The following is a 14366-nucleotide window of genomic DNA, read 5'->3' on the forward strand; positions in this document are numbered from 1 at the left end:
GTCCACGCAGGCGGAAGGGAGCTGTCACTGAGGTGAGTGCGGGCCGGCCGGCGACATCAACCTCGGCGTCTTCTCCATAACAATAATCATTAGATCCCTGTAAATGATAATATGTAAAGTAAGTGTTTCTGTCGACTTTTAAATATTGTAAATTCGACCGGAATCATAAAAGTCACACAGCACGATAACAGGCCCTTCAGCCCATCTTGTCCATGGCACGCAAAATGCCCCATCTAAACTAATCCCATTTGCCTGCCTTTGGCCCATATCCCTCTAAACCTTCCCCATCCATATATACCTGTCCATATGGTTTAGCTTATTATTGCCACGTGTACCGAGGTACTGTACTGTGAAAAGCTTTTGTTGCGTGCTATCACAAAAAATAACTATACTTAAAAAACGATATATATAAATACATATAGTATATATAAGTATATAGTATAAAGACTAAACGTGATTACAATCAAGCTGTACAATCAAAATATACAGACACAGGATAAAGGGAATAACGTTTAGTGCAAGATAAATACTCCTCTGACAAGATACAAAGTGCTGGAGTAGCTCAACGGGTCAGGCAGCATCTCTGGAGGACATGGAGAGGTGAAGGATTGGGATCCTTCTTCAGACTGGGTCATGACCTGACAGGTCACCTATCCAGTTTATCCAGAGATGCTGCCTGGCCCAATGAGTTACTCCAGCCTTTGTATCCTTCCTTGTAAACCAGCATATGCAGATCCTTGTTTCTCTCTGCTCTGGCAGCTCATTCCATATACCTACCACCCTCTGTGAGAAATAGTTGCCCTTCAGGTTCCACATACCTACCACCCATCTTAAACCAATGTCCTCTTGATTCCCCATCCCTTGGTAAAAGATTTAATGACACCCCACCTATATCTTGGTGACCAAAACTGAATGCAATAGTTCAAGTGTCCATCGTGAAAAATAACCCCAGACCTATGCAAGTCAGTCTACATCAAGAGTGATGTGTAAGAATCAGGCTATTAATTTCTTTAAATTTAAAGAGCTTTTTCTACTCTGTTGTATAAAGCATATGCATTATGTTACAGCCTGCCGATGTGTTGTGTAGCCATCACATCACTGTCCCTTCTTTGTATGGCAGCCTTCCTGTTGGGAAAGGCCAGAAGTTCACTGCTTTTCTTGATTCATTTCTGTAATTGCCTATGACATTTATCAATCAACCTTGATGGGTCTTCAAGTGCCTTTGGATCTACACTTTCAGTTTCTCAATATTTAGGACTATCCTTTGCAGGAGAACTATATTCTGCATCTGAGAACTATATTCTGCATTCTGTATCTTTCCCTTTGTTCTATCTTTCGTACTTGGTTTGGCTTAATTCTATTTATATATAGTATTACCTGATCTGATTGGATAGCATGCAAAATAAAAGGTGTGAAATGTATCATTGTACCTCGCAACACATGGCAATAAACATAAACCTAGGATAACCACACTGAGCTTTGGATTTGCCCTTTTACTTAATCTATTATTGTCTCCCTTGACTCTAATATTTCTATCTGCAATCAACAACCAACATACATTCAAAGGATTCACACACACATCTGAAGTGGAGGTAAATTTTCCTCCATCCTAAGAAACTTCCTTGGAGCACTGCCTACCCTTCTGATCTCAAAGAATGTGGAAGATATAAGGCACGGAAGAAAGTGTAGAATTGTCAGGCCAAACAGTTAAGAAAGGACAAGTAGACCAGGTCTCCTTCCTCTTGAGAAAAGAAGACTGAGGAACGATTTAACAGAAGTCTAAAATAATGAAGGGTGTTAACAAAATGGATGTAGAGAGAGAACATTTTCACTTGTTGGGAAGAACATAATTTGTGGTCACCATTTTAAAGACAGTCACAAATAATGAACTCATAGCAAATTGGGAGAGGGCAGGAACGGGGTACTGATTGTGGATGATCAGCCATGATCACATTGTAGGCCCAATGGCCTACTCCTGCACCTATTGTCTATTGTAAATCATTTCCCCTAAAGAGTTGCAAGACTGTGGACGCTTGCAAGATTTGGCTGAAAAATATGATTAATTTTCTAGAAATATACACAAAAGAAGAGCATTATGCTAAATATAAAGGACTGGAGGAACTGAACAGGTCAGGCAGCATATGGAGAGGGAATAGACTGATGACTTTTCGGGTCAGAACACTTCTTCATTCCATTCCCCCCGCAGATGCTGTCTGACCCGTAGAGTTCCCCCAGCACTTTGTATTTTGCTCAAGATTCCACCATCTCTAGAGGATTATGCCTCCATGATTAGATGCCTTGCTAAAACCATAGCTCGAGGGTGTGTTGAAGAAAATAATATTACCACATTTACTAGAAAAATATACGAGAATGACAGGAAGAGAGGGTTGCACTGATACATTTAGCCAGAGCTTTCTATCAAATTCGATGCTTAGAAATATTGTCAATAGTTGTGCACTACTGTCAGTGATTACTGTCAGCGAATTGCTATCAATATAATTAATTTCACACTAGTTTGATGCTTTCTGACTTAAATAAGTGAAAATTTAAGGAGATGACTGGGATTTCCTTTGCTTTTCTTTTGTCTTTTCCATTGTGTATTTGGTTCTGTTTATTATTTGCTAAATAGCTGCAGTATATTTGGATTATTTACAATGATTTAGTTTGTGCTGATCTGGCAGTAACTGATAATTAATTCTCATTTTTCCTCAGATGGAAATTTGCAACAGTACACTAAAATCCAGCACAATTTTGTGAATATGACAACAGGCATCAAAATGGAGACCAAAGGTATTTCAATAGTTGTATGATTTTGTAATTGTTTCCAAACAGTTTTGTTTATTTAGTTGTATCAAAGGTTGTAGCCTTGGTCCAAGATGTTTATATTTCCCACTCATTTCCTGATCATTTTGTATAAGAGGCACAATTTATATTTTGACCTTGTTGACATTGTAACATGACACGTAAACTTCTGGAACGGTGCTTCTTTAATAGTTTAGACAGAACTATTTTGTTCAAGATTGGTTAGGAATATTCAGAAAGCTGATACTTCTCTTCCTGACAATCCTTTGCATCCATCATATTTGGCTCGTTGCTGGTAGTATTGGCTTTTGAATCAGAAGGTTGGGGACTGAAGATTTATGTCAGACCATGTTTAAAGTTCAACCAATGTTACTTAAACAAATCATCCTGGTTACAGGATTTGTTGCCTGAGCTGATACTTCAGAAGTGACTAATTACTTTTGATTCTAATATTTAAAACAATGCCTCAAAAAAATATTTTTACTGCTTCAGGACTGCAAAAGGTGATAAAATGTGTTATGTTTACCATTCTCTCTCTCTCTCTCTCTCTCTCTCTCTCTCTCTGTCTCTATCTCTATCTTTCTCTATCTCTTCCCCTGAAGATGTGTGGGATGGAGGCCATTTGTTTATTTTGTAGTTCAATTTAACAAAATGTACAGTCTGGCTAACACACAATTTGGAGAACTTGTACGAATCGGTTCATTTAAACAACAATTTCATAATAACACAGGAAAGGAGCAAAAATAGGAATGTAACCATGGGCTTCGTAAATTTAATTTTGTTCCAGACAAAGATGTTAGTGAGTCAGCTGTTTTAAAACAGAAGTTCAGACCCGATGCATGTAATTTAGTGCTTAGGTTGAATGTTACCACAGTCCACTGATGATTAATGTTGGTTAAGGTATATGACGACATTTTGTTCTTACAGTTTAATTTACCAAGCATTGTATTCAACCAGATTCACATTTTGAGTAAAAAATCAGTTTTGAGGAGCTGAGCAGGCCAGGCAGCAGCTAAGGAGGGAAATGGACAGACGACTTTTTAGGTTGGGACTCTTCTTCAATCCCTACACTGCACTGAAAAACTTCTACTCCTCTCTCTGATGGAAGTTCTGTAAGACCCTCTCTCACATCTTCCCCTCTGTGATTCCTGCTGCTCTCCTGGTATTCCACCATGTCCTGACCCAGATTCATGACTACAACCAGTAGTCTTGCCTCAGCACTTGCCTCTGAAGAGTTCCCACCCGAAATGTCGTGTATCCAATTCCCTCCATAGATGCTGCTTGACCTGCTGAATTTTGCTCAAAATTCAGACCTTTCGAATTTTCCTCAAAATTCAAGCATCTGCAGGGCTTTGCATGCACATATTAAAGTTTCATTGTTTAATATTGTAGTTCCAATAGTACGATTCATCCGAGGACCTGGAGATGGAATGGAAACTGAAGTGCCAGCCAAACTGGAAAATACATCAGGAAAAAATAAAAAAGGTCATCATGCTGCACGAACTAATGTAACATCCAATTCTTCTCAAGTTATCAGGAAGCCTGGCATTCTTCAACTTGGAAAAATTCAGCCAAACCAAGCAATTGAAGTGGAAGCCATTAGGATTTTGGTTCCCAAAGCTGCTGTGATTCATGATCTTCCTGGAAAGAGTATAAAGCTAACTGACCCTGCATATTCCCATAAAGGTGAATTGTCAAATCAGTTAGAAAATACAATTGAACTCAAGAGAGAGTTGACCGAACTTAAAGCTGCCTTTGAAAAATCTCAGTGTTCGGAAAGAAAACTCCTTCAGGATAAAGAAGGGCTTGCCAATCAAATCCGGGTACAAACGGAGGTGAGATGACATTTTAGCTTGTGTTCTGGTCCTAGATTTGTACAAATCTGTTATCTCTCAAACCCGTTTGTCTCCCCCTACCAAATAATAATTGCCAGAACTGTACAGAAGGTCCTATCATCATTATGGAAATGGGGTTTGGAGGGAGGAGAAGGTCATGGATCTAGTGGGCCATCCATGATGCATCTCTAAACTAAACTATCCAAAACTAAGTAATCACAGGACGATGTTCTCAACTGGTGTGGTCAGGTGATCAACAATTGGCGTGGACTCGGTGGGCTCTATAGGACCTGTTTCCATGTTCTATCTCTAAACTAAACTAAAACAAGGATGTTGCCAGGGCTTGAGGGCCTGAGCTACAGGGAGAGATTGGACAGGCTGGGACTTTATTCCTTGGAGTAGGAGGATGAGGGGTAACCTCTATGTGGATAAAAATCATGAGGGGAATAGATAGGTAGAGCACAGTCTATTACCCAGAGCAGGGGAATCAAGAACCAGGGGGCATGGGTTTAAGGTGAGTGCGAAAGTTTTCATAGAAATCTGAGCGGTAACTTTTTCACACAGAGGGTGGTGGGTGTATGGAATGAGCTGCCAGAGGAGGTAGTTGAAGCAGGTATCATAACACCATTTAAAAGATATTTGGACAGGTACATGGATAGGAAAGGTTTAGAGGGATACTAGACCAAGTGGACCCGTTGGGCCCAAACCTCTCCTGCATTGGTGCAGCACTCTCCCCCCTCCCCTCTTCCCCCCTCCCCCTCCCCTCTCCCCCCTCCCCTTTCCCCTCTCCCTACCTCCTCCCCTCTCCCCCTTCTCCCCTCCCCCTCCCCTCTCCCCCCTCCCCTTTCCCCCCTCCCCCCCCTCCCCTCTCCAAACAAATAAGATTGGTTGGAAACCATGAAATTGTGGGGTGAACAGTAATAGGGTCTATCGGGTGCATAAAAATAATAGGGCAGCTGCAAGGAATTTAGTTTTTGTCTTCCAGGTGAATCGTGAATTGAAGAAGTTGCTTGTGGCGTCTGTTGGTGATGATCTTCAGTATCACTTTGAGCGCATGGCTCGAGAAAAGAATCACCTAATCCTAGAAAATGAGACTTTGAGTCAAAACGTGTCTCAGCTTTCCGAGCAGCTGGAGAGGATGACCATACAGTGCGATGTGTGGCGCAGCAAATTCCTCGCGAGCAGGTCTGTTACCCACGGCATTGATCTTTCAAAAAATGGCTAAAACTGACAATGTACCTTTGCTTCCACACTTTGCAATTCCTCTTCTAACTTCCATTTCCATGCCTCAAAATTCATCCTTGATTAGTGGCATACTCTTTCCAGTAACCCCTAATTTTAACGGACCTCTTTATAATGGACTTCGGTTATATTGGACGGACCTACTTTCAGTCACTGAAAGGAAGCATGCAGGTACAGCAGGCAGTGAAGAAAGCCAATGTTGGCCTTCATAACAAGAGGAGTTGAGTATAAGAGCAAAGAGGTCCTTCTGCAGTTGTACAGGGCCATAGTGAGACCGCACCTGGAGTACTGTGTGCAGTTTTGGTCTCCAAATTTGAGGAAGGATATTCTTGCTATTGAGGGCGTGCAGCGTAGGTTTACTAGGTTAATTCCCAGAATGGCGGGACTGTCATATGTTGAAATACTGGAGCGACTAGGCTTGTATACACTGGAATTTAGATGGATGAGAGGGAATCTTATCGAAACGTATAAGATTATTAAGGGGTTGGACAAGTTGGAGGCAGGAAACATGGTCCCAATGTTGGGGGAGTCCAGAACCAGGGGCCACAGTTTAAGAATAAGGGGTAGGTCATTTAGATCGGAGATGAGGAAAAACTTTTTCAGTCAGAGAGTTGTGAATCTGTGGAATTCTCTGCCTCAGAAGGCAGTGGAGGCCAATTCTCTGAATGCATTCAAGAGAGAGCTAGATAGAGCTCTTAAGGCTAGCGGAGTCAGGGGGTATGGGGGGAAGGCAGGAACGGGGTACTGATTGAGAATGATCAGCCATGATCACATTGAATGGCGGTGCTGGCTCGAAGGGCCGAATGGCCTACTCCTGCACCTATTGTCTATTGTCTACTGACTGCTGCCCACGCCACCTCCGGTTCCTGCCACTTACAGGCCGGGCCTTCTGCAGCCAACGCCAGCCCATACAGCTTCACCGGCCGCTTGCAGGCCGCGCCTGTCACTGCTGACCCTCACCTGCACTCTGGCCACCCACGAGCCACGACTCTTGACTCCGAGGATCCTCGTCTCTTCCCTGGTCACCAGCAGGCCGGGGCTGTCAACTCACCTGAATTCCAGGCCCAGTTCCCGACCGAGAGTCTGAAGAGGGATCTTGAACCGAAACGTTGCCTATCCATGTTCTGCACAGATACAATACAATACAATATATCTTTATTGTCATTGTACAGGGGTACAACGAGATTGGGAATGCGCCTCCCATACGATGCAATAATTTAATTAGCTAGTCAGTATTAATTTAAACAACCCGATGAAACAAATCGTAACAGTTTTAAAACAAAATAAAGTGCAAGTAGATCTGTGCCGGATCACTGTGCAATGTAACCATCCGGCTCAGCAGAACCGGTTCATAGCAGCTATGGCCCTGGGGATGAAGCTGTTCCTGAGTCTGGAGGTGCGGGCGTGGAAGGCCTTGTATCGTCTGCCCGACGGAAGGAATTCGAACACACTGTTGCAGGGGTGTGAAGAGTCTTTGTGGATGCTGGTGGCTTTTCTGAGGCATCGTGTGTTGTAGATGCCCTCCAAGGCTGGTAGCTGTGTTCCGATGGTCCTCTGAGCTCTATGGACTACCCGCTGAAGAGATTTCCTCTCTGCCTCCGTGTAGCTGAGGTACCACACTGGGATGCCATGTGTTAGATGCTCTCTATGGTGCAGCGGTAGAAGGTCGTCAGCAGCTGTTGGGGTAGACCAGGCTTCTTCAGTGTTCTTAGGTAGAACATTCTGTGCTGTGCCTTCTTGACCAGCGCAGCAGTGTTATTGGACCATGTTAGGTCCTCCGAAATGTGAGTGCCCAGAAACTTGAAGCTGGACACTCTCTCCACACTGTCCCCGTTGATACAGATCGGGGTGTATTCTCCGTTGTGTGATCTACGGAAGTTGATGATCAGCTCCTTGGTCTTGGTGGTATTTAGGGACAGGTTGTTATCGGAGCACCAGTCTGCCAGGTTCTGCACCTCCGCTCTGTATTTTGTTTCATCACCGTTGGTGATCAGCCCGATCACCGTTGTGTCGTCTGCAAACTTGACAATGGTGTTGGTGTCAAATGCAGGAACACATTCGTGAGTGAAGAGAGAGTAGAGCATGGGGCTCAGAACACAGCCTTGTGGTGTGCCGGTACTCAGGGTGATAGTGGAGGACAGGTGAGGGCCCATTCTCACTGCCTGCGGTCGCTCCAGCAGGAAGTCCAGGATCCAGTCGCATAATGACGAGCTGAGGCCTAGCTGGTGGAGTTTGGCGATGAGCTTGGAGGGGATAACCATATTGAAGGCAGAGCTATGGTCAATGAATAGCATCCTCACGTACGTGCCCTGTCTCTCCAGGTGAGTCAGGACAGTGTGAAGAGCCAGAGATGGCATCCTCTGTGGATCTATTTGCCCTGTATGCAAATTGATGAGGGTCCAGTGAGTCAGGGATGCTGGATTTGATGTGTGAGAGGACCAGCCTTTCAAAGCACTTCATGACTATCGGAGTTAGGGCAACCGAGCGGTAGTCGTTCAGGTTGGAGATCTTTGCTTTTTTCGGCACCGGCACTATGGTAGCCAACTTCAGGCACTTGGGGACCGTCGCCAGAGATAGTGACAGGTTAAAGATCCTGGTGAATACCTCAGCCAACTGTTCAGCACAGTCCTTAAGTACCCTTCCTTGAACTCCATCCGGGCCTGCAGCTTTGCGTGGGTTGACCCTTTGCAGAGAGCGTTGTACTTCCTGTGTGCTCAGTTGCAAGACCAGTCAATCCGCCTCGGCTGGGGTTCTTCCACTCAGGGGTGTTGCCAGTTTCGAAGCGGGCAAAAAAGGTGTTTAGCTCGTTGGTTAGTGTCATATCGCTGTGGGGGCAGGCAGGGCTGCTCTTGTAGCCAGTGATGTCCCTGACACCCTGCCACATGCTTCTGGTGTCCGTGGTATTGAAGTGGTCTTCCACCCGTTGCCTGTGGGTGTCTTTGGCCCTTTTAATACCTCTGTTCAGGTTTGATCTGGCAACACTGTATGCTGAAGTGTCACCAGATTTAAAGGCATTGTTGCTTGCCCTCAGCAGGTTCTGTACCTCCTTATTCATCCAGGGTTTCTGGTTTGGGAACATCTTTATTTCCTTGTCCTCCGAGACATTCTCCACACAGCAGTTGATGTAGGAGAGCACAGTGGATGTGTATTCCTCCGAGTCTACCTCTGAACCGATTGAAGATTCGCTAAAGAAGTTTGAATGCCAACATATAATGCTTATTACTTTTGTTTTTGATAAATATTAAGCATTTATAGCTCCTTTTAATCTATTGGTAATTGCTTTGTTATGTACGCAGAACAATTAGGGACTGGTGTGTAGGAGCCATTTACGCTTAATTTAGTTACTGTCATTGTATTATGGCTATGTTTAATATTTCTAGTTTCTGTCTTTTTTGCATGCTTGTGGGTGTGATTTGATACGTAATGGGGAGTGTCCACATGGGAGGAGGCTAGCGTAGTGACAGATTGTGGGTCAGTTTAGTCTCGGAGGATGGAGAGAATACAGTTTTTTACCACACTTACGACTGCCACACTCACGACTGCCACACTCGCGCCAGTCATACTCACAAGGACCACACGGTAACGACTAAACGATTTTTACTGTATTGTTTGAAGAAGAACCAGTTGATAAGAACGAAAAGTTATGAGTTACTCTTTTGATTTGTGCTACTTTAATAAAGACAAATTAATCAAGAAACAACGTTTGGAAGATTCGTTTTTGTTATCTCAGAGTGCGGTGTGTGTGTCAGCTATATCTCCATTCCATCCCCGAGCAGTAATGGCTATCGAAGTTGGACTTTGAGAAGGTATAGAAACTGCCATTACAGATGGTCAGTGTGGATTCAATCAGCCAGACGGCCTGTTTCCATGCTTATCTCCAAAACTAAAACCTGGCATTCTCTAATGGTCAAAATAATTATTGCACAGTAATAAACTTATTAAATACAGTGGTAAATTCATAAAATAGTAATTTCTTGTTGAAATGCTGCTTGAAGTGTATTTCTTTTTAACATCTCTGCTAACAGTTTTCAAGAAATGTCAGACACTACTGAAGCATCAGAATTTATTTTTTATTGTCGGACACCACTGAAGCATCAGAATTTATTTTTTAGCACGGGCTCTGTTGATATCTGTTGATGTATCCCATGGTTCTTGTTTCTTAAATACCTTTTAACTAAAAAAAAACTATTATGCTGTGATTTTCTGAATGAAGTGTTATTTTGATTGTGAAATGTTATTTTGACTCACCAGAGTAATGGCTGATGAGTTGTCCCATTCCAGGATGTCATTGCAGCGTAACGTCAGAGAAACCCAAAGCGCCATTCAGGACCTTCTCAACGAGCGTGAGCAATTTCGTCAGGATATGGTTGACTCCTACAGGTACACTTTTATCCTGGAGTATCTATCACGCTTTGTCAATTAAACGGGATGCATCACAGCCTGATTTGGCATCAGCTCTGCCCAAGATTGCAAGAAATTGCAGGGAGTTGTGGATGTAGCTCTGTCTATCACACAGACCAGAGACCCTCCCCCCCCCCCGACTCAATCTTTACTTAACACAACCTCGGGAGAGTAGCCAACATAATCTAGGAACTCTCCCACCTCGGTCATTCTTGTCGGGCAGAAGGTACAGATGTTTTAGACCATTGTGGGCTCCACCTTTCCCTGGTCATTGGAATTCTGATTTGTTCTGCACCTTTTCATACCTCTAGGTTCCCTCTCCCCAGACTGACAGTCTGAAGAAGGGTCTCGACCCAAAACAACACCTATTCCTTTTCTCCAGAGATGCTGCCTGACCCGCTGAGTTTACTCCTGCATTTTGTGTCTATCCTCAGTGTATATATGTGTCCATCTTCAGCATCTGCAATTCCTTCCTACACAGACGTTTTAAAGCACGTATCACCATGCTCAAGAACAGCTTCTCTTCCTCTCAACGGTCCTTCTGTAAGTTAGGGCACTGTCCGATTCACCTCTACCCCATTGTGGTCATTGAACTTTGTCTATGGAACTGATGAGCTCCAATGCTGAGAACTATACGCTGCACTCTGTATCTTCCCCTTTGCTCTGTATATTATACCTGATAGAACTATTGTATTGTACTTGTATTTATGTATAGTATTATTGGATAACATGCAAAAGAAAGCTTTTCAAAGTACCTCAGTACACATAACGATAATAAATCTAAACCAATTGAATAAACTCTCAACCTTTGAATTACCAGCAGTTACAAAGAAATTCCAATGCTCATTGGGAACCAATTAGCTTAAATCAAACAAATTATCATTGAATGGTACCCTATTATTGATTGGTATATAAATCTCAGAAATACCTCCATTATAGTAGATGGTGAACATTTATCTAGATTAAGTTAAGTCACTCCATCTTTTTTGATCTTGCATTTTAACAACTGTAACTCAATTAGGTTACATTACCCTGACATTTCCACCTGAGAAAAGGGTTCTGACCATCTATCCTCTCTAGGTTTAGGTTTATTACTGTCACTTGTAGGTACAGTGAAAAGCTTTGTTTTGCATGGTATCCAATCAGAGCAGATAATACTATACAAAGATACAATCAAGTCAAACTCATGGACCATGTGTAAGGCAAAGGGATGATACAGAGTGCAGAATATAGTTCTCAACATTGTAGCGCATCAGATCCACAGACAAAGTCCAATGTCTACAATGGGGTAGGGGTGAATCAGGCAGTACCCTAGCTTATGGAACGACCTTTCAGAAGCCTGATAACAGTGGGGAAGAAGCTATTCCTGACTGGTGAAACTGCACTTTCAAACTTATGTTTGTTCTGCCTAACAGGAGAGGGAAGAAGAAGGAATGACTGGGGTGGGGCGTCTTTGATTTGGTTGGATGCATTTCCAAGGCCACAAATCTGTGCCTCGCAGTTGATATTGTTTTTCCATGCACTTATGTTTATTATAGAGGTGGTTCCAACTTGTTAAAATAAACATTTGATTCTAGTTTTTCAAACAGTTTTTCAGCCTGCCAGATCTCTAATGATTGCTATTGTAGATTATAAAATATAGAACCAGAACAGCCCCTTTGGCTCGGAATGTCCGCGCCGAACATTTGCCAAGTTAAGTTAATCTCCTTTGCCTGCATGTGATCCATGTCTCTCTCCATTCCCTGCATAGCCATGTGCCAATCTTAAAAGCTCCTTAAATACCACAATCCTATCTGTCTCCCCCACCACTCCTTGTCACACATTCCACACACCCTCCACTCCCTGTGTAAAATGAAAAAATCTTGCCAACACGTCTCCACCATTTGCCTGCACTTCTTCCCTCTTGTCTTAAAGCAATCCCCTCTAGTCCTTTATATTTCTACCCTGACTGTATCCTATCTATGCCTCAAAGTTAATTTTGAGCAATTTTGACATGACTGAGAAGGGCTGTTTTAAGATTCTATTTTTTTGTAGTAGCAGGGTGGCACATTTGCTGCCTTACAGCACAAGAGACCCGGGTTCGATCCTGATTACGGGTACTGTCTGTCCGGAGTTTGTACATTCTCCCTGTTACTACATGGGTTTTCTCCGGGTGCTCCAGTTTCCTCCCACACTCCATAGACATACAGGTTTATAGGTTAATTGGCTTTGGTTAAATTGGGAAATTGTCCCTAGTGTATAGGATAGTGTTAGTGTACGGGGATAGCTGGTCGGCGCGGACTCGGTGAGCTCGAAGGGCCTGTTCCAGCGCTGTATCTCTAAAGTTTAAATTGTGATACTATAAGTATAGATCAATTAGATAAATATTGTAGCTACCTGCAGTAAGGTGTTCAAATTGCCTAGGTTAGTTCTGCATAAAATAGGCTATCAAGTAATCCATTGTTTTATATTTCCCAGATTCCTGGAGGAGCTCTTGGTATCATTGCAGTGGGGCCGGCAACAAACCTACTACCCTAGTGCCCAACCATTCACCACGGCAGAGCTAGCTTCCGCCAATCGTAAATTAGCCGAGGCTGTAAACTGTCACCTTCTAGGAAAACTAAGTACAAGTAATGCACAAAAGACGAACCAACAGATTGAATTCTGCAACACACCTGCGGAAAAAATGGCTGAAAAGGTATAATATGATTCTGCAAGGTTCAATGATTCAGTGATACTTTAATATCACATGTATCTAGGTACAGTGAAACTCTTTGTTTTTGCCTGCAATCCGGTAAAATTATGCAGCAGACATCGCCTACGCAGTACACAAAGAGTCTCCACGTTTCTACTGCCGACAAAGTTTCAAAACCTCTGAGTACAGTCTTATCTTCCAGCAGCGAGCCAGGCCAGCCGCTGCACATGGCCACAGGCAGCCCACTGGGCGGGTACCTCTTGGTTCTCGGCGGACTCACGTTTGTTCTCGATGCCCCCGCCGGGTACCTCTTTGTTCTTGTCAGAGATTATATTGCATGGGAAATTCAGGGCTCGGTGTGTCCTTAAAGATGAATGCACATATACCAACATTGATTTTACCGCAATACTTAACAGTCAACTTGAGTCAATGCTAAAGCATCCCAATCCCACTGCAATTTGTCCTCGCCCTAGAACCACATCTCCTCTAGTTTCTCATTGGTATTTCTTTGACCTCTCCGAGCTCAACATTTATGGGAAACACTTCCCGAATCCTGTGCTAATACACCATTAGCAGCTCCTATTTCAAGTACTGTGAATAACTGAATACCCTGTCCAGTCCCAGTCCCAAACACCAGCAAAAATCAAACCTTTTTTTGCTCGAGATTCCAGTGTCTACAGTTTCCTGTCCCCAAAACTCCACCAACTTTTAAATCCATCATCAACATCGTCATTAAAAAAGAACCATCCCATGGGTCCTTGCACTCAGCTCAACTCCATTCTTCCTTAATCTTTCTCACATCTCCATTGCCTCAAATATTCCTATCTTTTTTAGTTTAGACATACAGCGTGGAAACAGGCCTTTAAGCCCACTGAGCCTACGCCAACCAGCGATCACCCCGTACACTAGCTCTATCCTACACACTAGGGAAATTTACAGAAGCTAATTACTCTACAAACCTGCATGTCTTTGGAAAGTGGGAGGAAACCGGAGCGCCCTGAGGAAACCCACGAGTCACAGGGAGAACGTGCAATCGACACACATACAGCACCCGAGGTCAAGATCAAACCCGGGTCTCAGTAAGGTAGCAGCTCTACTGCTGCGCCACAGTGCTGGCCATTTAAGAAAGTCCATCCCATTCATCCTTGTAGGCTCATCTTTCTCACATCTCTATCGCCTCAAAAATCTTGTCTATTTTATAATACTTCAGTTTTCTTTTTAGGTTTTTGCCCATGTCCTGTTGAAAGGAATGTGATTGAAGTCATAAGGGTCATAGAAATTATACTTTTCTTGTGGTGCATAAATTCTTCCTTATTGCAGCCTTTGACATTGACAATCAAACCATGCTTCTTGATTTTGCACATAGATTTCCTTCATTTGGTTTCTGTCACCAGCCTTATCTCTAGCTCACC

At 43.2% G+C, this 14366-nt stretch overlaps 1 protein-coding gene across 2 annotated transcripts in view; it reads left to right on the forward strand.

Annotated features, from left to right (window-relative positions):
- Positions 1-14366, forward strand: part of blzf1 (basic leucine zipper nuclear factor 1) — a 20372-nt gene continuing 6006 nt past the window's right edge. Inside the window, exons 1-6 of one of the 2 annotated variants that reach the window (XM_078409247.1) lie at positions 1-32; positions 2713-2790; positions 4195-4637; positions 5623-5822; positions 10131-10259; positions 12738-12957. In XM_078409247.1, the coding sequence (XP_078265373.1) occupies positions 2760-2790; positions 4195-4637; positions 5623-5822; positions 10131-10259; positions 12738-12957 (1023 nt within the window). In that variant the 5' untranslated portion in view covers positions 1-32; positions 2713-2759. Of the gene's footprint in view, positions 119-2712; positions 2791-4194; positions 4638-5622; positions 5823-10130; positions 10260-12737; positions 12958-14366 lie in introns of both variants that reach the window. The other variant, XM_078409246.1, reaches the window with a different exon arrangement.

The sequence above is a fragment of the Rhinoraja longicauda genome, chromosome 12 (genome assembly GCF_053455715.1).
Source record: "Rhinoraja longicauda isolate Sanriku21f chromosome 12, sRhiLon1.1, whole genome shotgun sequence".
Taxonomy (NCBI): Eukaryota; Metazoa; Chordata; class Chondrichthyes; order Rajiformes; family Arhynchobatidae; genus Rhinoraja; species Rhinoraja longicauda.